General features: G+C 37.4%; 1 protein-coding gene across 2 annotated transcripts in view; it reads right to left on the bottom strand.

Annotated features, from left to right (window-relative positions):
* Positions 1–27066, bottom strand: part of CORO2A (coronin 2A) — a 175182-nt gene that overhangs the window by 80180 nt on the left and 67936 nt on the right. The window contains exon 1 of one of the 2 annotated variants that reach the window (XM_001363470.4): positions 4289–4932. The exons of the other annotated variant lie outside the window; for it this stretch is intronic. Within the exon in view, the coding sequence (XP_001363507.2) occupies positions 4289–4291 (3 nt within the window). The 5' untranslated portion in view covers positions 4292–4932. Of the gene's footprint in view, positions 1–4288; positions 4933–27066 lie in introns of those variants that run through there. 2 annotated transcript variants of the gene reach the window in all.

The raw sequence follows: 27066 nt of genomic DNA, 5'->3' as shown, positions 1-27066 counted from the left end.
AAATGAAGTTTATTTTTGAGGATAGGAGAGATATGGATATGATTGTTAAGATTTGTTTCTTCTTTATTGTATAATTCCCATTGATATTTGTAAGTCCAAGATTAAACAAAATCATCCTTCTTTTAACCTAATCCCTAACTAGCAAAGCCCCCTTTCTGAAGGCATCATTGATGAAGAGTACAGAACAAAGAATTGTTCCCCAATATGTAAATTTTCAAAAGATAGAAACAAATAGTTTTCAAATTAATTGAAGACTCAGTAACCATTTGAATATATCTCAAATAATTAATAAAAAGAGAAATGCAAATTAGAGCAAATCTGGGGTTTCACTTCATACTTTGCAAATTGAGGAAGATGTCAAAAAATGACAATTGCCAAAATTAGATGGGTTATGTGAAGACAGGTGCTCATACCCTCCAGTAGTAGGACGGTATAGAGGACCAAACCAATACAAGCAAGAGAATTATAAATGAATATTTAGCCTGTAAGGATACAGTTGTCAAACACAAGGCAGGAATACACACTGACAGTTTCTTTTACTGAATTCAATTTACTGATTCAGTTTAATGCTGACAGCCTTTCTTGTCTCCCCCTTTCCCCATGGAAACATTTTGAATGATGGCACATATGGCTAACATAGATTACAGAATCCTCCTGGTCTAAGAAGGTGGGAAGTTGCCTGCATGGTGGCTTTTTAAAGGGTCAGAGGATTGCCAGAGACCTTATCACCAGTGCAAATTATAATACAAAGAAACCTTTATATTCTAGCTGCCTAGATGATAGCATCTCCCAACTTTTAGGTGGTTTATAACCCCAAATACTCCATTGCCTAGGGATTTTGTCTACATTACAATCTTAGGATTTGCCCTTTGAATCCTGTTTGTTTCCTGAAGCCTGACCTCTCCCTTGCAATGGGGCTAGGCCTGGTCATAACACACAAGCATAAATGATACACAGCTGATGTTGCTCAATTGAACCATCAGTTCTGGAAAATAACTCAAGAAAAGTAACTCAACTGTCCATACTGTTGCACCTAGATTTAACTTCTTTCCTGAACTCTGTATTTTGCCAATAGTTAGGCGAACTTATCCACTTGGATATTGCCATAGTATCTCAAATTCAACATATCCCAAACATAAATAATTAATATTCCCCTCCCCCAAACAAACTCAGTCAACTCAACAATTCCCCCCCCCCCCTCTCTCTCTCTCTCTCTCTGTGTCTTTCTCTCTCTCTTCCCTTCCCCCTTTTTCATCATGACCATGATCCCAATAACTCAGGTTCAAAAATTGATAGTTATTCTTAATTCTATCTTCTCTCTCTTCTCTCTCATCTTACCTTTCTGAGTCTTGTGGAATCTATTCTTTTGATCCAGCTGGCTACCGCCTCCATGACTTCTTATCTATAGTAATATCACAATTCCTAATTGATTTCCCTGATTGTAATCTTTACTCTTTCCAGTTAATTATCTTAACAGAATTGTCCAAACAGATTTCTGACCGGGTCAACCCGCTGCTCAAATATCCTTAATATATTCCTAGTGCCTCTGGAGGACAAAGTAGAAACTACTCATATTGGCATTTAAGGTCCTCTACAATTTGGATTAGTCTACCTTTTAAGCCTTTATTATATTAGTCTCTTCACTCTTCATTCTAACCAACCTGGGTTACTAAGCTGTTCCTTGAACTTGACATTTCAACTCCTATCCCTCTACAGTTGAAACTGTCCCTCATGCCTGAAATGCCCTTTCTCCTCAGATCAGCCTTCCTGAAACCTTTTTGTCTCCAGCTCCTCCATAAAGTCTTTTCCTGATTCCCTCCGGTAGTCATACTCTCTCCTGCCTCATTATCTTGTATTAACTTATTATATTGGACCTCTCTAGTTGGCACTAAGCTCTTTGAAAGGAGAAATTCTATCACTTTTGCCTTTTTTTCCTGTTAGTACAGTACCCTGAACATAGTAGGTGTTTAATTACTGCTAAGTGGATTCAAGTGTCAAAAGTACTGTAGAAATCTCCATTTTACAAATTAGGATGATGAGATTGCTTAGGTAGAAAAAAGGAACACATGCATACCAGTACTCCTCATTTTGGTTAAGTTGAATACATGTAATTTAAAACCTAAAGAGTTTATTAAAGAAGAGAATGGATTCATTTCCTGCAGCTTAGAGCCTTAAACTTAAGGAATTCTCAAGTTGGAGTTTATCATTCTTTAGATAAATGTGATAAATCCTACTAGGTTACATCACTAGATCTAAATCCCATGCTTTTATGATCTCATTATGAGTGCTATATGAAAGAGGGGTTTGGATATAGTTTTCTGGGAGATACAAATGTGGGATCCAGAGATATCCAGATTTAGAGAAGTCTTTTTATTCTAAAAATTATGCAAGACAAACCTATATTTCTGGGTTAATTTCCTCTGTTCAGGGGTAATGGGAAATATAGCTGACATAGAGAAGAGAGGTTATCCTGGAGAAATGTGGGGAAATGAGGCTAAAGAAAAGTGTGACAGCTTACCAGAGAGGGGTTGGAGATTGGTGTGGGCTTCTTCGCTATCTGCAATTTTTATATGCTTTCTTACCTCTGTGATATACAGGAGAAGGAATGTTAAGGGACTGCAAAGTGCCCAGGATCAACTGCTTGTTCTTATCCTGAAATGTGCCCACTTGGATTTTGACCACCATTACAATAAGGGTTTAATTTTATGAGAAGGAAACAGGGTGGGGGAGAATTGAAATAACTCTTGCTCTTATACAAGGCCTCAAGAGCTTTTATTTCTTCTTTTTTACATATTGGGTTCTCATCTCATCTATACTGCTTTCCCTTTCCACCCAATAAAGTTATAGTTCAGTTCTTCTTTTTGGGCAATGGGAGAGTTCAGAGCAGCCATTATTAGTAAAGGGATGATCAGATAAGCCATTTAAGGGATTGTAAAGTTGAAAGAGTACACATATTTCAGGAAATGAGCAGGGAGTCCCTGGAGAGCACGTACCCCTGATATAAAGGACATAAAGGTTATCCTCTAGGTAGTCCATTAGACTTCATTGCCTTCCTCACATAAACCCAGGATTCTAATTCTGAATGATTTTGAAATCTCTGATTTCTTATCCTCTGATTCAGAAATTCTCTCTGAAATAAAGTTCTACTTATTTATATGACATTGGGAGATAAGAGTTTTCAGAAACTAATTCATAGCTTTTCCAGACAGGAAAAGTCCACAACCCTATTGCCACTTCCCATCATTCACTCCACTCTTCACTAACTTAATCCCTCTTTCGCCAGGAACAAGGCAAATGGTATTCAACCCTGCTGTTCCCCAAATGTCCCTATATAACTTACAAACCAATCCTTCTTTTCCCCGAACACTTTGCCAGACATCCCATCTAATGTAAGATCTTGGATCTAGTCACTTGTTCTTTCTCAAAGCCTTCCAATACCTTTCAAAGAAGAACTGATGCTTCAAGATTTTTAAAGGGCTTGAATTTCATAAAAAATTTCTTTTTTTATGGAAATCATTGCTTTGTAATAATTTTTTTAAAAGATTGAGAACCGTAGATTTGGAATCTCTAGGGTCTATGGGACTTTAGGGAACATCTTATCTATCCTTTCTTCTTTCCTTTTAGAGAAGTGAAAACTTGAACAAGAAGAGTTAAATGACTTGACAAAGGTCACATAGATAAGAAGCAATACTATTATTCAAACACAGATTGTCTGATCTAAAATCCAGGACTGTATACTATAATAAAATATTTTCAGAACATATAACTCTCATTCACTTTGAATAAATGCCACCCCCCTCTCCCCCTGTTAGTCTGACACCTTCTGGATGGCTCTCTCTCTCATTAGAGCCCTCCTTCCTAAGGCATTAGAGTTTAAATCCCCATTTTTCCCTTCCCAGAGGTTCCTCCCTCCAAATGTTAGCCTTAACTGGTAATTCTAAACTTTTAAAATGAAAAGTCAGTAACCAAAGGGGAAAGAAGTTCACTTCCCACTTCCTCTGTCCTCCACCTCACTAATCCGGATGAAAATATGGAGTTTTACCTGAGAACATTTCCATCACTTTACTTCAAATATAATCCTTGTTTTCAGTGTTTTGATTTTATCTTCTGAATGATCTTGGTATGACTATTATGTCTGCTTGCCGAAAAGCGAACGAAATCAGCTTCAGCACTGATGAGCGAGTGAAACCCTGGCAATCGCTTATGCCAGAATCTTGGACAGCTGGCAAAAATAGCCTTTGATCTATCTCCGCCCTTTACCCCCCTCCCCAGGATTTCTGTGACTTACCATCTTTTTGGTTCAGGAAGAGAGATGAGAAGTGGTCCCCTAGGTTCCTACCTCTTGGCCATTTCTCAAATGCAGGCAAAATAACAGCCTGAGCTTAAGAGGAATCAGTTTAAGACCATGCGTCTTCCTCTTTTTAGCCCAGCCCAGCCAATATGTGGGTGTGTAGTAAACGACAATGAAATTTGAACCTGAAACCTTGTCTGTCGGTGTGGGTGTGTCAGTGCAGGCCCTCAGTCCTGGCCTGTTTACCTGTGACCTTGGGGGAAGCTATCGCCTGTACCTTGTTTGACTAACCTACCTCAGCACTCCACAGTCAGTGGCTAAGCCTCCTATCTGATGCCCAAGGCTACTGCGAGCAGAGATTACTGCCGAGATTGGTCTCAATCTTGCTCAATTCAGATTTCCTTCTGGGAGATCTCTTCTTCTGCCTTCTCCTTTATCCTTTCTCAAATAGTTTGGAAAAGAATCTCCTTCAGAAACCCCCAAGTCCACAGGGCCCAGGAATAGGGAGTGTTTTGGCAAGAGATACGATCAAGCTTGAGCCTGCATGGGGCCTGTGGGAGAATGAGCTCCCCAAAAGCTGCACCTTCCTTGGCTTCCAAAAATTGTCCTGCCTTTGTTTAGGATTACCTTTCATCTAATCTATATGTATGTATGCGTCTCTTTTTCTGTCTCAGTCATTGTCTCAGTATATGTAGATCTTTCACTCTATTTATATTTGTATATTCAAATCTGTACTATAAAAAGTTATGATTAGGTAAAGTGTGGTAATTGGTTCCAGCCCAGTGGAAATAAGCAGTGTGAATTTGAACAATGAGACCACTTCAGGGGATTCATTATTCTCACTAATTGGGACATAGCTATGCTTAAGAAATGCTTGTTGATTGATGGATTGATGAATTTTCTTGATCTCATAGGAGTTAAATCGAATGATGGGCAGAGTACCAGTCTGAGATCAAGAGACTCAGTCAAGTCCTAACTGACACTCATGACAGTGTGATTGTTGGTCTCTCAACTCTCTCTTGGTTCTCTCATCTGAAAAATAGGATATAATACCTGCACTATTTCTTCTTTGTAAGGTGATTGTGAAGAAAGCACCATATAAATGCAAAGGATTATGATTATTTGTTTAAACAATAAGCAAGTTTTAGCAAATCCTCTGCTTGCATCAAATTTGAAAGAAGAGGCAGAATGGTGCCCAAAGGGCACCCTCCAACTTTCAAGAGAAAGAATTTTGTTCTTCATGCCTTGCATCCTGGTTCTTTTCTTTATCAAAATATGATGGTCATGATGCAATCCAGGACTGACATGCTGGTGGAGATCCCTTGGATTAAATACTGCTTTTTCTCTAAATTAGTGATCCTCAATGTTTATTTGTTCCCCCCCCCCCCAGTTTGTTTAACCCTTTAGTGAAAAAAAAAAGATCCAGATGCAGGTCCACCTGTCCTACCCATGGGTCTTTACAGGCACATACTCCTTCCTTGGCAAATCTGAGTAATGATTTTTTTTATCTGAAAAGGAATGAGAGTTAGCACACTCTAGTGGATGATAGCACTAGACCATGAGTCAGGCGACCTGAGTCCTGGTCCTCGCTGCCACTAACTGGCCCTCTTACTTTGGACCTTTGAAGAAACATCTTAACTATTAAAAAGCTGACCTGTGAGTCAGGAAGACTTGAGTTCAAGTCCCACCTCTGACACATACTGACTGGATGACCCTAGTCAGGGGATTTTACCTCTGTTTATATTTTTGGTAATTTTCTGACTACAAGTTACATAAGAGTTTTTCATTTCCATTGGCAGAGGCAGTTTCCTCACTGAAATTTCCTGTTCCAATGAAATCATGGGTTTAATTTTCTTTTGTCCTTTCCACCTTGACCTTGGACAAGTTGCTTGTTGGGCCTGAGTTTGCTTATTTGTAAAATGAGGAGTTTGCACTAGATGCCTTCTAACATCAATCCTTTCCAGTTCTGACAGTCCATCAATCTATCAATCCAGGTACAGATAAAGGAGGGTTTGTGGGGTGAGAGAGCCCTTGAGTTCTTCCTAGAAAGAGAGCAATGGAATTAGAGGAAGAATTTAGTCCATTAACTTGCACATTGTGGGTACTTAATAAATCCTTGTTGGATTGAATTGAGAAACCAAGAGTGCTTGTGTCAATATAATAGGAAAGATAGGGAATTGTAGGGAGCAAAAAGGAAGCAAATACAGACAGGTCCTCAGGTTGAAGTGGGAGATTCCCCTGGGATGCTTCCTGCAGCAGAATTGAGTGGCAGCCAATTGCACTGGCATTTCTGCCAGGATATTTAAGAGAGTGAAATGAGACATAGCTGATGCATCTTGGACCAAACTGGTCTATTGATAGTGGTGAGAAAATGTGTAGTTGATGAGTATCAGTGCAGGGGAAGGACTGGTTGAGGCTTGGAGGAACAGGGCAACTGTGACAACTGTAGGGTGTGATATTCTCTCTCTCCTTTCTCTTCTCTCTCTTCTCTGTCTCTCTGTCTCTGTTTCTGTGTCTGTCTGTCTGTCTGTCTGTCTGTCTGTCTGTCTGTCTGTCTGTCTCCTCCCATGTGTCCTAATTGTGGTGAGCAGGATTTGTAGGCTTTTCTATGTTGGCCCATGGTGAGAGTTTGTGATGCCTCAGAGGTTCAGGCCTAGGGAAAGAAAATGATATTGGAATTGGTGGTCAGATCTGTCCTAGTGCTGTCTGTCTGAATAAGATTAGTGAATATTATTTATGGTTTCCCATTCTTAGAGAAGGGGACCTTAGAGCAGGTTTCATGTGTGTGTGTGTATATATATATATATATATATATATATATATATATATATATATATATATATATATATATATGATTTTTCAAGTTTCTTCTTCCTTGTTCTCATTTTTCATTTTCTCCCATTCAGTGCCTGTGGCTTCTCTGGCTGGTAGCCCAGGTAGAAGGAGACAAAAACAGCAATACCTCAGTTATCTGGTACTGACAAGGGTCTTAGCAAGGATCTGGCCCATGACAAGGGGCTGGCCCTGTGATGAAAGAAGTGCTATGGTTAACTAAAAGTGGGTGAATTTCTGCAGTAAAACAGTCCTGAATAAGAGTGATCTAACCTAGGACAAAGGAAGCTTCCTCTGGAAGTCTCTTGTAGGGAAGCACAGAGGCAGTAGTATAGTGGATAGAGAGCTGACCTAGAAGCCAGAAACACCTGAAATCAAGTCCTGCCTCTGGGTATGATGTTAGTGCTCTAGTCAATTCTCTCAAATTATCAGTAACAGAGAAGGTTCTGGCTTGCATTGATAGAAGGAGTTTCCTGACCAGGGAATTCCCTTTACCAGTGGAATCATAGGCCTAGTTCCTAACCCTATAATTATGTTGCCTATTATATTAATTTGTGTATTTTTAGAAATGGGCAGGTAGGTGGTACAGTGGATAGAGTGCTAGGTGTAGAGTCAGGAAGACTCATTTTCCTGAGTTCAAATCTTACTAGCTGTGTGACCCTAGGCAAGCCACTTAACTCAGCTTTGCCTCAATTTCCTCATCTGTAACATGAACTGCAGAAGAAAATGGCAAATTACTCCAGTACCTTTGCCAAGAAAACCTGCAAAGTTAGAAACAACTGAAATGACTGAACAAATTTTGAGAAATAAAGTCCATTCTCTTAACAACAGCTTTTCCTTGTTGGGCTTCAATGTTCTCTTCTATAAAATAAAGAAGTTAGCTCAATCAAAGATCTTTTAGATACCTTCCAACTCTGGTATTTTAAGATTCTTTCCACTCTGGAGGGTGGGAGATATTGATTTCAGAATAATTCCTACAGAAGTGAAAGTTGAAGCCAATAAGCAAACCAGAGAGATAGGCTGAATAGATTTAGATGTGGTTCTGAAAAGTTAAAAGCTCAAAGGTATCATTATTTCTATTATTAGTAGGATGAAAAATGCAATAACAGTTGCCTCCATGGAGATGAGTAGCAGAATACCTTGGGAATCATTTGGTCAAAGATTTCCCAGGAATGAAGTTACTATATTTGTAACTAGTTGATGCAGAACAAGTGTGGGATTGTGAGGAGAGAGGAAGAAGAAAATTAAGAACTAATTTAGAAGAATCATAGGTTTTTAGAGATTTAGAGTTTTATACATCATGGAATCCAGTTCCACAGTTTTCTTATTGAGGTGACTGAAATCCAGAGAAATTATTTACTAAAGCTCACACAATAGGACATCAGGATTTGAACTTGGGTCAGAAGACAGTGCTCTTTCCACTACACCATGCTTATATCCTATAATTCTGAGATTGGATGCAAGAATGGCTTCTTCTAGTACAACTTCACCAAATGGAATTGGATTCTATTCTTGAGTATGGGCAGAAGACCTCCTTCCATTATACTACTCCCTTCTGTTTTAATCCCTTCTCTTCTACTCAGGAAAGCTAGTTTGCTATTTTTATAACTAGTGAGTAAACACATTTCAGACAAAATAAAATTTAAATCACTTGAATATCGAACACACAGAACATTCACACACATTTCATGAAGGGAGAAAAAGCTGATATTCCTGCAAAATCTTTCAGAAAGAAAGGATTTTCTAAAGGAAGCATTCCCTCTGTTTAGGGAGGGTTAACTCATTGAAAATAATGCTCATATACCACTGGTAGAGAAATATTAAAATGAAGAGTTCCTGGCCCTACTAGGGAGAAGTAGATTGAATTAGTTATTAGAAGTCAATATTTTTCCTTTTTTGTCATTGAACATTAAGGGGCTCTGGTGGTTTTGGGGCAGATAATATCTATTTTTGGATAGTTGTTATATCAGAGTCCACTGGTTTTCAACAAGTGTTCAGGCCACTTTTCTCCAGAGTCAATCCAGCCATCTAGAAGGACAAAAGCATGCTTCTTTGCATACAGGATGGTGTGGTAGCATCACCATTGTCCATGGTTAGAGAAACTCTCTTCATATATTTAGTCTAGTGGAAAGGGCAGGGAGTTTGGATTAAGAAGATCTGGGTTCAAACCTCAGATTTGTAAAAGGTTGCATAGCGAGAAGATTCAGGATTTGAACTCAAGCCTTCTGTACCTTCTGAGCCTTTACTACTTCCATAAGTCATATACTTCTGGACTTCTTTTTCCTCATCTGTAAAATAATACACTTAAAAAGATGATGTCCAAGGTCCCTTCTGGATCCAAATTTTATAAGGAGGTAACATGTGGTAGTGGAAAAAGCATTAGACTGGGAGCCAGAGGACCTGAGTAAGTATCCTAGTTCTTCTACTTGCTACCTGTATGGGCTTTGGAAATCCCTTTCCTTCAGTGAGATGAGTTTCCTCATCTGTAAGATGATGCAGTTGCATTAGATGACATCAAAAGTCCTTTTTCACTTCAACATTGTGTTAAAATCTGTGCTAAACACAGTTTTTCTCTTTGTAATATAAACAAGCTGGACTGGGTGATCTTTAAATTTTCTTCTAGCTCTAAATTTACTTTAGAACATACTGCTCCCCCCCCCCCCCCAGTGCATTCATATAGTAGAGTATTCAGGCTAGAGCTGAGAGGACAGTTTTAGGGACAGTCAAGGGATTCTTTCCAAAAGAGCTGTTTGTGTATCATACCTCCCACTCATGAGTAATCATCGCAGTGACCAAGCTAGAATATAATGGAAAATACCAGCAGCTGCTATGTCTCAAATCAATCCCTGAATGTTAGAATCAAGATCAGGAAAGCCAAATTGGAATTTCATTTCCCCTTCAAGCAGGAACATGTCTAGAAATGATAATAACTAGGTAGTCAGATTTCAGATATCCCCACCTGATTGGCTAAAAAAAGCTAGCTGAATCAGGATTTATTTAATCTAATATTATTTTATTTAATCCACTAAACTAGCTTGTTCCACATAACAGCCATATAATTATTTTAAGGTACTGCACTCTTGCCTTACTCTATCTTGGCAGAACAAAACTTTGGCTGCACAAAATAGGATAGGAGCAGAACTATAACTAAGGTGGGGTTTGTGGGACTTTGTTCCAAGTGACATGGGGTGAGGGACACACTTCTTTAAAAAAATCCTTTACCTTCTGTCTTAGAATTGATATTAAGTTTTGGTTCCAAGGCAGAAGAGTGGTAAGTGATGGGCAATTGGGTTAAATGGCTTGTCCAGGGTCACACAACTAGGGAGTGTCACACTTCTTCAAAGGGGTGTGCTTTCTCCTCCCCAGTTGTCTGTTTCTGAAGTTCAAAGACTTCTAAAAGCTATTTCTTTCATGGGGGCTGCAAGGAAGGTGGACTGCAGAAAAGAGTGAGATAACCGGTGATGATGGATCAACATAGGTTGAAAGAGAAAGGGGAGGAGAAAGGCCACCTTTACTCTTGGCACAACTATATCAGTCTATACTCCTGTGGGGCTATGGGACTGTGGGACAGTAAAGGGGACAGACCAACCTCTCTCTTTATCAAAGTTATCTCCTCAAATGTATTTGCCTCAGATGGTAGTATTCCTAATTCCAACACTACTTCCTATATCTTGTGATCTCCATTTGACTATGTCTCTGTGTCACTGAAGAGTACTATTTATTCTCATAGTGTTCCAAGATGAATAATACTCTAATTATTTCTTTAAAATGGCTTCCATAAAATATCTTTTACATGATTGCACATGTATAACCTATAGCAGATTGCTTATCATGCCCAGACCTCTATTTGCTATACCACTTAGCTGCCTCCAATTTCTCTACCTAAACAGAAATGAGGGAATGAAATTGATTGGCTTTCTCTATATTTCTTATACATGACCCTAGAATATAGGCTCATGAGTTTAAATTTTCATGATTTAAAAAATGTTGTTTTGATGGTTTCATTCATTAATTCAACAGAGATTAAGAGCTTATTACATGCGAGTTTCTATGATAGAAGGTGGAGCACTTGATTACAGAATTGGAACTAGTTTTTTTTTGTCCACACAGAGTTTCTACTTAGCTGAATTGGCACATACACAAAGGAATGTAAAAGTATAGTATGAGAGATAGGATGCCCAGTAGGAATTCAGAGAAGGGATAATTTTTTTCAGCCAGGAATGACAGATATGTATTCACTGATTCAGTAAACATTTATAAAGCATCTACTGGGTATAGAAGATGCTGCCAGATGAGTTTTTGTGTGTGTGATATAAAGTGTAAAACACTTAAAAAAACAGTTTTACCCTCACAAAACTTTCAGTCTAGTATGAGCATTTGAGCTAGTTCTTAAAGGATGGAAAGGAATTAAACAGGCAGAGCTGTAGGAAAGGCATTCTAGATGAAGGAAGTATAAGTAGCAAAAGAAACAAAGAAGGGGTATATTTGGGGAGAGCATGGTATCTAGTTTGCCTGGAATATAGCTTCAATTAAAGAGAGTAGTGAAAAACAAAAATGGAGAAGTAAGCAGGGACCTTAAGAGGGCTTTGAATGTCAGTCTAAGGAGTCTGGGCTTTTTTCCAGTATGTAATGGTAAGCCCTTAAAGATTTTTTTTTTAAACCCTTACCTTCTATCTTATAATCAATGCTGTGTATTGGCTCCAAGGCAGAAGAGTGGTAAGGGCTAGGCAATGGAGGTCAAATGACTTGCCCAGGATCACACAGCTGAGAAGTGTCTGAGGACAGATTTGAACCTAGGACCTCCCATCTCTAGGCCTGAGTCTCAATCCACTGAGCTACCCAGCTTCCCCCCCCCCCCCCTTTAAAGATTTTTGAGCAAAGTTGCGATTGGAGAAGATAGATACATCACCAGTATGTGTAGTGAGGGGGGGGGAAGCGGGGGGGGGAGAGAGAGAGAGAGAGAGAGAAAGAGAGAGAGAGAGAGAGAGAGAGAGAGAGAGAGAGAGAGAGAGAGAGAGAGAGAGAGAGAGAGAGAGAGAGAGAGAGAGAGAGAGAGAGAGAGAGAGAGAGAGAGAGAGAGAGAGAGAGAGAGAGAGAGAGAGAGAGAGAGAGAGAGAGAGAGAGAGAACAAAAGGCAGGGAAATAATTAGGAGGCTATTATAACAGGTCAAGTAGAAGATCAAAAAGACCCCAAATTAGTGTGATGATAGTGAGAATGGTAAGAAGAAGAAAGGGTTGAGAAATATTTTCTTCCTTTGAATGGAAATGAGGGCAACATAACTATTTTTTAACTCCTCATGCCACTAAAAGTCACACAAGTAAAAAAAAAAATGTGGATAAGGATAGGGCCTTTACTGGAGATTTCCTTAGTATAGGAAACTTCCAGATGAGGAAACTCATCAAAGTGTATATGAGTACATTTTCCATAGCTGCTAATCTTAGCTGTCTAGAACCTTGAGAGGCCAAAGAACTAGCCTAGTGTTTCATAGTCAATATGTATCAGAGGAGGGACACAAAAGCACGATACTTATTTTTTTTAAAGAAAAAAAATCAAACTTAATGCATCTTATATGAACACATCTGCCTTCAACTCTGCCCATGCAATTGCTTTAGAGAAGCCAAAGAGAGCTATAATTCACTCAAGCATGAAACAGTTTCAGTATCTGAATCTTTATTACTCAGTATTCCACATAATTGAAGAATCAACACCTGAAGAATGCATCTGCAACATGCTATTCAATTGCATAAACATTTGTGGACACAGTATAGTATGGTGCATAGAGCACTGTCTTTGGAGTCAGAAAGACCTGGGATCAAGTTCTGCCTATCTACTGGTTCTGTGATCCCAGGTGAGTCACTGATCTGATCTCATCTGGGAGGAAACACCAGCGAGATCACAGATCTAAGCTCTATCTCTAAACATTATTAAGCACTTACTATGTACTATGTACATGACACTGTACTAAGATCCAGATGAGACATAAAGATGAAATGCAACTTGGTCCCTGCCTTTGAGGAGGCTATAGCTAAAAATAGGGGCATCAAGCAAGTATACAAATGCTGAAGGTACAAGTCAGGATGTAATAAGGGTCAAGAAGACAACAAAGGAGGGATGAGAGACTAGGATGGTAGAAACTGCTTTGAGATAGAGGGAATAAGGGGTGACTTCCTGGGGCAGATGGTACCTGAGCTGGACTTTAAAGGAAGAGAGAGTTTTCAACACAGAGAAGTGAAAGGAATCCTCCCAGGCATGATGAACAATTTGTGGAAATGTGCAGGAAAGGGCAACATCAAATGTATCAACATTCTTAATGAACTCTTCTGGCCTGGGCAAGCTTAATGTGTGAGTATGAAAAGGATCAGAAAAGAAGATTGACATTAAAGTGGCCAACATTTCTTTTGAGGAACCTTGATTTTAAAGGATCATCATTTCTAAGCCTCTGTTTCTCAGCATTCCATTTCATTGTTCCAGAGCTCCTGTATTTGAAAGAGAAAGCCTTGTTCCATGCCAAAGTTCTTGCTTCTCTCAGTTTTAAATTAGTGCTAGGGTTGGCTGAAAAGTCATTGAAACTGAATCCATTCTGGGACTTTGGGCAAGGTCAAAGTCATAGGCAGCCTAATATTCATTGTAGTATTCATGGCTTCAGGAAAAGAAAGGAAATATCTGGCCTGGCCTTTGATCATACTTATGAAGATAAGTATTCACTAGTTTGGATGGGAATTTGCCTTTGCTGCAGTATGAATTTAGGTCAATAGATTGAACTTCTCAGAGGCTTCCCCTCCCTCCCCACTGCCCAGGACTTGTTTGGCATATTAGGTCTGAAATATCTTGTTAGGCAGTATGCAGGAGAACCTAATAGATTTTCGAAACATCTTTTTGAATTCCTCATATTTTTTCAATTACATGTAGAAACAATTTTTTACAATTGTTTTCTGACACTTTGCAATTTAGATTCTCTCTGTCCGTCCTCCCATCCCCGAAGTGGCAAATAGTCTGTTATGGTTATGTAAGTGCCTTCGTGCAATACATATTTCTAGAAACTCCATGCCATGATAGAAGACACATATCACACATATGATAAAAAAAACTCATGAAGGGAATAAAGTGAAAGATGGCATGCTTTCATCTGCAATCAAATTCCAAAAGTTCCTTCTTTGGTCAAACCATCTTTCTTAAAATAAGGATTCTTAACTTGGAGTCTGAAATTATAAAAAAAAAATTGGTAACTACATATTATTATAATTGGTTTTCTTTGTAATTCTATGTATTTTATTTTATGTATTTAAAGATTATTCTAAGAAGGGGTCCACAGGCTTCACCAGACCATCAAAGGGGTCTTAGACACAAAAAGGAGTCTTGTTTTAGGATACATACACACATGTACACAAACACACATACAACAACAGCGAAACATTAATTATATTACTTAATACTATATTTAAAAATAATACTCCTAGAGCAAAATCTAAGGAAATAAATATTTAAGAAGTAGGTACTGGTCTTAGTAAATCTCTACTGTTATATATCAGAGTTAATATAAACCTATTCTTATCTCATCTCTAAAATTAGAAAAGCACTTTGTAATCTTGTCCTGAAAACCCTTTTCTTGGAGTCACATCTGTTCCCTCCTCTGATATGTAACTCAGAAACCTTAGGCCCTTTCTTTTTGTTAAAACCTTTTCTCTTGAAACATGATTTATCACTTATTTATTTGGGTATATGTTTTGGGGTTTTGGTTCTATAAGATTATTTGCTTATAAAAATGAGTAATATGGAAATGTTTTGCGTGATAATATATGTATAATCTAGACTGAATTACTTATCAGCTGTGGAAGAGGGCAGGGAAGAAAGGAGGGAGACAATATGGATCATTTCATTGTGGAAAACTTATGAGGAAATTTGTTATTAAAATAAAACATTCTCACCTGCTACCTTTAGCAAAATTGTCCTAATTGACATGGATTTTATTGCTCAGCATTTTTCCTCCTCCCCCTCCCCTTCTTCACCCTTTTATCTCCCCCCTCCTTCTCTCTCTTCCCCCTCCTGTCACACATTGAAATCTCTTCCAAGTCAAGATCATATGGATAACTGCTCAGGAGAGATTTTAGTTTAGTTGCAGTGCTATACCAATAATATAAAACCCCTCCCATTATCTTCAATCAGAGTGGAGGAATTTTTCATTCTCTTAGAAGATAATAAACTTTCCCCTTTGACCAAGACTTCCCAAAAGATATCCAAAAGTAATTTGGATGAGAGTTACATGTATTTCAATATGATGGTTCCCTGAGCAATAATTTTTGCAATCTTTAACACTTTATGATATATTTCCTAAATTCCTAGAATTTATTTCTAAAAAGTTGTCTCTTTTACCACAGAACATGACATTTTGAGCAGGTTGAGGAAGAAAATATCACAAGATTTTAAAACAGAAAGTTAATAAGGTTAATTTGCTCTGGCAAATTTCTTTTTATTGTGAGAACAGCAAATGAACCATGCAAGAAGCAGATATAATTGGAAAAGTAATAAAAGATTCAAAAAAGGAGAAAGATTCATTGTCCCTTGGTAGCCTGACACCTCTGGAATCTGGTCAGCCAATTAAATTAAATTAATCAATTGAACATTTATTAAGTGCCTACTATAGTCACTATTATTAAGTGCCTATACTCTGTGCCAAGTGCTGGCAGAAATACAAAATATGAACAAAATGTATTCCCTGCCCTCATAAAGTCAGTGGGGCCTTCAAAGGAGGATGTCTAGTAGGCAATTAGAAATGAAAACCAAAACTTGTATCAAAAGACAGATTCTGTGTGGCTACATAAATACAGATAAAAAACATAAAAGAAACACATATATACACAAGAAGCAGTCCCTTGCACCCAGTAGGTGCTTAATTTATTTATTGTTTAAAGTTTGTTGAATAAAACTTAAGTGAATTAATTTGAGGAAGTACCCACAGCTGAAAATCATGTATCCTCAAAATATTAAATGGTTTAAGCAGTGGTTGTTAACCTTGGGTTCATCAATTAAAATAATATTTTTTACAGTTCCATTCTAATAAAATTGGTTTCATAGAAGCTTTTTTTTTTTGTTGTGGAAAAGAAATAAGTACAAAATTTTTACTTGGAAAAAAAATAAAATTGATTTCCTGTGTACTGGATTGGCAATCCTATGTAGTTTATGATTTTAAAAACATTACTCTGAGAGGTCTCGTTGGCCTTTCCAGATGACCAAAGAAGTATACAACGTAAAAAAGGTTAAGAACTTGAGATTTAGAGGGAAGGGCCAGTAGAAATATATGGAAATTGAAGACATGGAAAGGTTAGCTTGATGTACCTTTTATTTGAAATTTTAAGCTGAGGTTGGATGACAATTTATTGGGGATACTATAGAAGAGGTTGTCAGACACAGACTGCTAAAGCTCCTCCAATTCCGGGTTTTTGAGATTTCAAGTGGTATAATAAAAGCAGTAAATACTATGTGCCTTCAGAGAAGACTGAGGTGAACAGAGAAGATTTCTACTCCCTAGAAGGGGTAGGATTTAAGTTAGATTTTGAAGGATGGATAGGCTAAGAAGAAGATGAGTAGAAGACATCACTGGCATAAAGTAAGGGGACCAATACATATCTGTTAATTTTACTGGATTCCAAGGGGGGATGGGAGGAGTACTGTAAGCAAAAGTATGGAAGAGTTTGTAAAGTACAGAGTGTTTTCAAGAAATGGTGTAATACTAAGGATTTGGGTAGGAGAATACGAGAAGATATATTTCACTTGATACATTGGAATCAGCTTGTAGAGAGCTGTAGATTCCATGATTCCACTTTTTCTACACAAATTTTTATTTTGTCTTGTAGATATCAAAGAAATGCTGTCTTTGAAATGGTTTTTGACAAGGAGATTGACAAGATGAAAATAACATTTTGGTCAGATTAATCTGGCAGCAGTATTTAAGATGAATTGAGGAGAGGAGATACTGGACAGCTGAAAAGAGAAATGACGCAAGTGTTGAATTGAATGGGAGCAGTTATATCAAGTAGGAATTTTCTGTAATAGCCAAGGAAAAAGGTGATGGGAACCTAGTAACAAAGAGAATTATTAGGAGGACATAAAATGCAAAAAAAAAAACAACCCAAAACATTGGGAATTCCCTTATTTCAGTTGAGGTCATCATGATCTTCCAGTGATCCAGTTTTGTGACTTGAGTCATTCATATTCTTCTCACTCAAGCCCTAAATTCTATAAACTGTCAAGTCTTACAGATCCTACCTTCACATGTTTTCTTTTACACTTATTTATTATATTCTATATAATATTATATTCTATTACACTTATGTTTTCTATTATCATGCAAGCTCATATTACTTTTCATTTGGACTATAGCAATAGTCGCCTAATTGGTCCCCTGGCTTCCAATCTCTTCCTTGTATGATTAATCTATGCTCTATACAGTTACTGAATTGATATTTCTAAAGACCAGATCCGATCTCTTCAAAAGTCTTTAGTAATTCCCTATTGCTGCTAGGATAGAATATAAAGTCATTATTTTGGCTTTAAGGACCTTCACAGTCTGTTTTCCACCTTGCTTTTCAGTCTTTTCATATTTCTCCACTGAACAAACTGTTCTTTCAAGTTAAACTGGTTTACTAGCTTTTTCCTGTTCATAACATTTTGTCTCTGTCTACGTGCCTGCGTACAGATGGTCACCCATGTATACAATACATTTCCACCTCACCTTCACCTCTTGGAAGGTTCAACATTCTTTAAGATGCATCTTCCTCATAAGGCTGTTTCAGATTCCCTCAGTTGTTAATGTCTATACCTCATGAAATGATTTTGCATATAGTTTGAATTTAATTACCTATGTACATATTGTGTCTCATGCTCCCACTCCATCCCCCAGGAGAACATAAAATCCTTGAAGATGAGATCCATTTCATTTTTGACTTTTGAATCCTTCGTTCCTAACACAGTGCCTTGCATACTGCTGAACTTAAACTGAATTGAATCAGAGAGACCAACTTAGATCTCATCAACATAGAATAAAGGTGATGAAGGTTTAGACTGGAATAGTAATAATGGGGATGGCAAGGAAAAGATGAGTTGCAAAATACATTGTGAAAAAATAATTCATAAAATTTAGTGATTGGCTGAATGTAAAGATAAGGAAAAGGAGGAATAAATGAATAAAATTTCAGAAGCTTCTTTTTGTTATTGAAAAGAATGCAGTTTTGAGTGCTTCTGTAACGCATTCAGGAGAATGCGTTACAGAAGCATGACCTCTGGAGAGAGGCAATTGTCATGGACTGGCTTCTATGCTTTGACTCCAGTGTGTTCCCCATTTGCTTATAAAAATGGCCTATAGAAGCAACTTAATTTTCAATTAGTTAAATGACTCATCTTCAGGTAGTGACTACTGTAATATTAAGAGTTAGCTGAAAGAATTTTAGGGTTATATTCTAGGAAGCAGAACCATGTCTTATCTAAATATTGTATTCCTCCCAGAGTCTAGCACAATATTGGTGTTCAAAAAGCTTTTCTTGGGTTTATTGTTGAATGGTACCTCTGAGGTCTCTGATAGTGCTATAAATGTTCATACTTCGTTTATAGAAAATTTAAATGGTCTAGGTTCTGGTTTTACATAGAATTTATAAGTAAGAGTTTCCTTGAACTAAAATAGTTTTCTGGCTGTTAGTTCCATGCCTTTCTGATCTATGCTCACTGTCTCAGACCTGATCCTATGTAAAGCTCATAAGAATAATAGTATTTAACATTTGTGCTTTACATATATTATCTCATTTCATACTCACAATAACTTTGAGAGTTAGGTGCTAGTATTGTCCCCATTTTATAGAATTAGGCTGCCATGCTGGGTCATAGAGCTAGAATTCAAAACTAGATCTTACTGATTTGAAGCCCAGCACTCTGTCCATGACACTATACTGTCCCTGAAAGAATTGTTGGTCTCCTTCAAAGGGACTTGTTTTAAATCAATTTCCTGGTTACAGATGGGGAACCAAGGAAATGAAATCAGAGGCAGAACAGATACTAGAACTCAGTCTCACAGTTTTGGGTTGTTTTCACTAAATGAGTCTGCTAAATTTATAGCAGCTCTTTTTGTACTTTTTGTAGTAGCAAATAACTGGAATTAAAGGATGCCTATTGATTGAAGAAGTAATGAACAAAATTATGATATATTAATGTAACAATACTTTTATGCAATAATAAATGATGACTTTAGAAAAACCTCAAAAGACATATGAATTGATGCAGAGTGAAATAAAAAGTAAAAAAGTAAAAAGAATCAGGAGGACCAGGTAACCAATGACAATGAGGTAATGGATTCAGCATACAAATGGATATATATGTGTGTGTGTGTGTGTGTAGACAGATGAACAGACAGACATAGATAGATAGATAGATAGATAGATAGATAGATAGATAGATAGATATAGACTTGGACAAAGTCAACACAGGAATTTGTTTTGCTTAATTCTGCATATATGCCACAAGGGTTCTATTTTTCTTTTTTCTAGTGGTAGGAGGTGAGAAGGAAAAGAAAATAAATGCTCATTAATAGAAAAAATAAAATTTAATTTTTAAAAAGAATTTTAAAATATAGAAAAGTTCAACATACCATGATGTCGGCCAATATGGCAATGGTTTACTTTTTTTTTTTAATCTAGAACTACTTATAAGGTATGGACAGGCTGTGATTCTTATTAAAGAAGTTCTCATGCTTGAAGAATGAATATCAGGTTAGACATACATCAAATTGGAAACAAACTTAAAATATTAATAATAGGTAGCACTTATATAATATTTTAAGCTTTAACAATGTGCTTTACAAATATTATCTCATTTTGTCTTCAAAAGATCCCTGGGAGATAGGTGTACTTTTTATTGCTATTTTACAGATGAGGAATCTGAGGCAGAGAGGTTAAATGAGTTGCCCAGGGCCATACAGCTAATCTGAAGTCAGAAAGAGCTCTATTAATTTTGTCACAAACTTCCAAATACAGCAAAGCAATATGTTCTCTGCTTGGAAACTAGGTCACATTAATAATTAATTACAAAAGGACCCTGCAGTATCTATTCTACATGTCTCCCAGTGTCTTTCCTCTGTCTTTTCAATTCCCAAGCCCAAGAACTGTCTCTTTCCTCCAAGACTGATGGTTTAGTAGATTAAAGCTACTCTCCTTTCAATTACCTTTTATAACCAAACAAGTTAAGTTTGACCTCTCTACCTTTCCATACCTATGGCGGTAGTCTTCCAGCCAGCTGCCCCAAAAAGGCACTTTAATGGAGATCATTAATATTCAGATTTAGACTCACAGGCTTCATTCTAAAGACGGCTTTTCACAAGGCCCTTGTTTGTTTTTGGCCCTATGGACATATACCTTGAACAAGTGCTGCTGTTGTACCATAAACTCAACTGCAAAATGCCTTGATCTGAAAATGATGACGTTGAACTGAATGTCTAAGATCCATTATGGTTCTAAATCCTATAAATTGGGGGTGGCTAGGCGACTCTGGATTGAAAGCCTGTCCTCAAGATGGGGAGAGCTGGGTTCAAATTTAGACTCAGTCATTTTCTAGCTATGGGACACTTGACAAGTCTCTTAAGCCCCATTGCTTAACCCTTACCACTCTTCTGCCTTGGAACTAATACTGAGTATTGATTCCAAAGTGAAAGATAAGGGTTTAAAAAATAGATCCTATGAATTTGTGATCCAATGAGAAGAAGGAGATCAGGTAAGTGATTTTTAAAATATTGCATAATGCTGTCAAGGAGCACAGATTTCTCACTCAGAAAAAAACCCATCTCATTTTTACTAATATTTTCCCAATGATGCCATAGGAATGGGAATCATGGATTATCCCTGTTGGAAGAATTCAAATGACAAATAATCTACATGTCAATGGAAGGATATATGCTGGACATAAGTAGGTTGTAATTTGTCACCAAATAAAATATGGGTATGAGAAGTGCCATAAATGACATTATCAAGAACCTATTTAACTAGAAAAGAAGAAGGATTGGCCATGTAGCAAGAATGACAGACAATAAATGGATGTTCCAAGTAATACATTTCTTTTTTTTTAAAGAGGGTATCATTTTGTTGAGTAGATCTTATGGATTTATGGGAATGCATGCATATGACTCAAAAAAAGATAAGATGGTATGGAGAACTGAAATTTGTATTGAGGACCTACACTGATGAAATCAAGGGTCCTCTCAAGTACTAATGTGTTAGTACTTGAGAGTACTAATGTGTTAGTACATGTATTAAATGCTTTTCTTTTCAAAGAGATATAATTTTAGGATAAGGGCTACCTTCAGAAGCAGCCTATATGGACCAACATGGTTTTATTTTATTTTATTCACTTTTAAAAAACCTTAACCTTCTATCTTTGAATCAATAAGTATTGATTCTAAGGCAGAAGGGTGATAAGGGCTAGGCAACTGGGTTTTAGTGACTTGCCCAGGGCCATATTGTTAGGAAGTGTCTGAGGTCAGATTTGAACCCAGGACTTCTTATGTCCAAGCCTGGCATTCTATCCACTGTGCTACCTAGCTGCCCTTTTGTTATTGTCAAAATGAATTTACATACATTTCTTTCTTTCTATCAAACCAAAGGAATTTCTACAAAGATGATGTTGCCTGAATATTAATTTCTTATAAGTACTCTGTAGTTGGGATTTGTTTTCCTTCTCAATCCTTTTTTTCATACTTCTCTCTACCTTTTCAGCTAGGTTTCAGCTAGCTTCAGCTAGGTTATATTCTCATATATTTATAGGCGTCATAAATTATACTATATATTCCTGATTTGCAAGATCATGGGTTTTTGTTGGGGGGAGGGGTTTGCCTATGATTCATTTACATATGATATATATGAATCATGATTCAGAGGAAGGAAATTCCTCTACCTACATGGATCAGCAACTGTTTTGTTACTTACAGTCAAAGTCCAAGATTGGGACTTTAAGAGAATTGACATCCCCAGGGTCATATAGCCAGTATATATTAGTGGTAAAATCTGAACCCAGGTCTTCTTGATTTCAAGGCCATCTCTCTATTTATTATATCATGCTATCTCTCTTCCATTTCTTTTTAATACTTTGATGGATCTATAATCGCTTTGGTATGGTTAAAGGTATTTATTTTGTTGGCTCTATAGAGAAAGAAGCCACTTTTGCAAATCCCAAAACCACTAGCCCAAATAAAGGCATAGAAAAGGAGGCTGAAGATGGAACTATTGTGTATGATGACTGTGGGGTAAAACTGACCATTGCATATCAAGCCAAGGACCTGGAAGGCACCACTCCTCCTCAAATAGGAGATAAGATTGAATTTAGTGTAAGTGAAGCAAAAAGGACTGGTCAGCAGACAGCAACTTGTATCCAACTTTTGGGTAGCAGCTCCAATGCCAAGAGGCTCTTGGATTATGTAGCAACCCTGAATGATAATTTTGGATTTATTGAAACAGCCAATCATGATAAGAAAATCTTTTTCTATTACAGTGAATTCTTTGGTGATGTTGATAGCCTGCAACTGAGGAACATGGTTGCATACAGCTTGTTAAAAGTCAAAGGCCTTCTATTTAGCTGTCTCTTTTAAAAAAATTTTCTGGTTTCCCTATTTAGGAAGAATGTTTTTTAATTTTTTAATTTAGAATTTTTTCCATAGTGATATGATTCATGATCCCCTACCCTGTTTCATTCCACTGAGTTATACATATTTCATTATTCAAAACCTATTTCCATGTTATTCATATTTGCAGTAGAGCGATCTTTTATCATCAAACCCCCAATCATATCCTAATCAAACTGCATGATTGTTCATATGTTTTTCTTCTGCATTTCTGGTTCCACAGTTCTTTCTCTGGATGTGGATAGTTCTTTCTCATAAATTCCTCTGGATTGTCCTGGGTCATTGCACTGCTGCTAGCAGAAAAGTCTATTACATTTGATTATGTCATAATGTTTCAGTCTCTGTGTACAATGTTCTGGTTCTTCAAAGAGATTATACTCTAATAACAAAGAAACAACATATATTTTTTGGAGGAGAAAATCAAAAGGATGGTGGGTGGAACTTCAGGCCATAATGGACATAAGTTTTCCTTTAGCCAAGGTAGAATTGGCTAGATTATGGTTCCAGAGCTGGAAAGATGAAATAAACTATAGTGAAAGAAAACTAGATTTGGGATCAGGGGCCTTGGTTGAAATTTCATTTTTGTCATGACTTTGGGCAAGTCACTTAATCATTCTTGGTCTGTTTATTTATCTATAAAATGAAAAGGTAATATTATATGACATCTAAAGTCCCTTACTCTTCCAAACCTATGATCCCATGACTTGCCAGAGTCCCAGATATAGTAAATTTCTGAAGAAGGATTTGAGTCTAAGTCTCCTTGATTCCAAGTTCAGCTCTTTCTACATCACATCAATATGTGTGAGAGTGTAGGTGAGTTTGAGTCAATGTATTAGAGAAGTAGCAACACTAAATAGTAGGTCCTTAGAGGATCAGTGAGTGAGAGGGCAGAAAGAACCACAGATTTTAACAAAATATAAGGAGGGGAGACATTTATCAGTAGAGAAGAGGGGAGGTACAAAAATGGGCAAGAATAAGATAAACATTTTGTAGACTTTAGAAAAGAATGATTAACAAGAAAAATGATAAAGGATTGTAAATTATGTACAGTTGTTTTTTATAATTTGACACCTGGAGCTCAGTAGTCTTTTATTGTTTTGAGAGAATTACACTCTTTTTAATTAAGTCCTTAAAGGCTTGTATGATTTGTTTGTTCCTCAGGGTATAAATAAAGGGGTTCATCACAGGGGCAACACAGTCCATTAGAACTGACACTACCTTGTTCAAAGCTATAATTTCATTTGCAGAAGATTTTACATACATGAAGATATAACTGCCATATGAGATGGAGACAACAATCATATGGGTTAAACAAGTGGAAAAGGCCTTTAGTCTTTTCTGGGCAGAGGGGAATTTTAAAATAGGCTTGAGAATAGAGGCATAAGACCCAATCACAAAGATTAAGGTGATGATGAGTGTCAATATAGCATCAATCAACACTATCTTCTCTATGAACATTGTGTCTGTGCATGAAATCTCTAAAACAGGAAATGTATCCCAGGCAAAATGGTCAGTAACACCGGAGTCACAGAATTCTAAGAGACCCAGGATAAGTGGTGGGAGAATGATCAGTAACCCAGACAACCAAGAACTCAGCAGGAACCAGTTACATACTTTGTTATTCATGATAGTTGTATAATGTAGAAGTTTGCAGATGGCCACATAGCAATCATAGGACATGGTGGGCAGAAGAAAGAACTCTGCTGCCCCAAGAAAGATGACTAAAAATAGTTGTGTAGCACAGGAATTATAAGAAATGTTGTTGTTCCCAGTGGATATGCTGTAGAGGTATCTGGGAAAGCAGGACATTGTGAAAGAGACTTCTAAGAAGAAGAAGTTTCTTAGGAAAAAATACATGGGAATTTTCAGATGGGGATCCACCAATGTGAGAGTGATGATTGTCAGGTTTTCAATTATACTGAGCATATAATTGAGAAACAGAAAGATAAAAAGCAAAACCGGCACCTGTGGGTCATCTATCAGTCTTCCTAGGATGAACAATGTTAACCCCATGTGATTTCTCTTTCCTGATTTATGAATTCTGTTGCACCTTAGTTCCTCAGCTGCACTCTTCTGTCTTTTCTGGATGTCCTCTGATATGTGAGACCTTTTTATGGTTCTTTTGAATATTATATTTGGACATCAAAATTTCCATTTTCATGTGGTCTTTTCTTTAGAAATGCTTGGAAATCTTCTGTTTTGTTAAATGCCCATACTTTCCCCTTAAAGTATATAATCAGTTTTGATGGGTAGGTGATTCCTGGTTGTAGACCCAATTCTCTTGCCTTCCTGAATATCATATTCCAAGCCTTATGGTCCTTTAGTGTGGAGGCTGCCAGATCCTTTGTGATCCTGACTTGGGCTCCTTGATATCTGAATTATCTCTTTCTGGCTGTTTGCAATATTTTCTCCTTGGCCTAGAAGCTCTTGAATTTGGCTATTACATTCCTGGGGGTTGTCTTTTGAGGATTTAATGTAGGGGGTGATCTATGGATTCTTTCAATGTCTATTTTGCATTCTTGTTCAAGAATATCAGAAAAGTTTTCTTGGATCATTTCTTGTAATATGATGTCAAGGATTTTATTTTTTTCCAGGCTTTCAGGTAGACCAACAATTCTTCAATTGTCTCTACTTGGTCTGTTTTCAAGGTCAGTGTTTTTTTTTCTATGAGATATTTCATGTTTCCTTCTATTTTTTCCATTCTTTTGATTTTTACTTTAATTCTTGCTGTCTTGTGAGACCATTAGCTTCTACCTGCCCAATTCTAGTCTATAAAGACTGAATTTTAGCTATGATCTTTTGATTTCCCTTTCTGGTTTGATCTATTCTGCTTTTCATAGCTTCCAGAAGGTCAATTCTGGTCTCCAATTTTCTTATTACTTAATTTGATTTCTGTACCTCTTTTTCTATGTGGGCAATTTTGTCTCTCAATATTTTATTTTCTTTTTGTATTACTTTCATTTCTTTTTCTCACTTTTCTTCCCATTTTGCTTTTATCTTTCTTACTTGGTTCTTGAACTCCTTTTTGAGTTCCTTGAGAGCTGGTGACCAATTTCCACTTTGGGGGAAAAGTTTGGATGTGTGTTTGCTTGTTTGTCACTCTCTGCTATTGATTCTGTATTTTGCTCTTTTTCTCCATAGTAATTATTCAGGGTCAAAAGCTTTTTTTTTTTTTTTCTTCTGATGCTTATTCCTTTTGCTATTAGTAGATTGAGGTTCCTGCATATTGATGGACATTGCTTTCTTAGGTTCTGTCTTGCAGGGCTTTGCTTTGGTAGTATTTTCCCTTCCCAGTCAGAAGCCTGAGTGAAGAGGGCAGGCAGCTCTGTGATGTTCTTTGTGTGCTTTAAAGCTTTTTGCCCTGAGGCTATCTTTCCAGCCTCTGCTGCCTCATTTGTGGACAGCCTAGCTTCTGCCTAAGCTCCATGCTCTATTGCCCAGGCTCTGCACTCTTCAGCCTTGGGTCCTGAGTCTTACTACCAAGGCCTTACATTCCCCTCAGGAATAAGTCTGTGGTACTTTCAGCCAGCCCCTAAGAATTTAGAGATTGTCTTGGCCCTCACTCTGACTCTTGTATGGTAGAAGGGGGGGAAGGGGGTAGAAGTGATTAGCTTGTGCTTTGATAAGTACAGTTTTTCCCCCTTATAGCACAGAAATCCCCCCAAACTGTCTACTTTTAAGGCTGCATCCAGTGGGAGAGTTCCTTTACTCATCCTGTTTTGATTTCTGTCCTTTTGAGATGTAGGAAGGAGATTTAGAAAGCTCCTGCTACTCTGCTGCCATCTTAGCTTCACCCTGCCCCCCCAAGAAGCATGTTTATATATATGTGGTTCAATTCCTTTTTAATGTGTCCATTTATTAATTAAACATAGCACAAGAAAGGGCTGATAAAATAGGAAATTGGGTCAGGGTGGCAAACAGTGAGGTGATGGTCAAATGCTTTTCGGTGAGATGCATAGAACCTTCTCATGCTGTTGACAGTCTTATACTTTATTAAGCCTCTCTAAGAAATGTCAAAGGATAGAGCCAAGGTTATTATGCTTGTTGATATCTTAGTTTTCAGAAGGGATGCTGACCTGTCTAAAGAACTCAGACTGGAGCTGTTGTGTGAGTGCAGTGTCGCCTCCACTTTATCTTTTCTTCCAATTTGGTGTCATTTTGACCTTTGCTCTAAGCAGTTGTTGATCTGAGTTCACAGATTTCATTCTGAAATGACTATTGGGCTAGAAGGATCGTCTCCTTTCTGATAAGACTTAGCCTTATTTTTTTGTGCTGTCATTATGTGCTTACCAT

Source organism: Monodelphis domestica, chromosome 7 (assembly GCF_027887165.1).
Source record: "Monodelphis domestica isolate mMonDom1 chromosome 7, mMonDom1.pri, whole genome shotgun sequence".
Classification (NCBI taxonomy): domain Eukaryota; kingdom Metazoa; phylum Chordata; class Mammalia; order Didelphimorphia; family Didelphidae; genus Monodelphis; species Monodelphis domestica.
The sequence above is the reverse complement of the archived record's forward strand: the minus strand, read 5'-3'. Positions and strand labels throughout refer to the sequence as shown.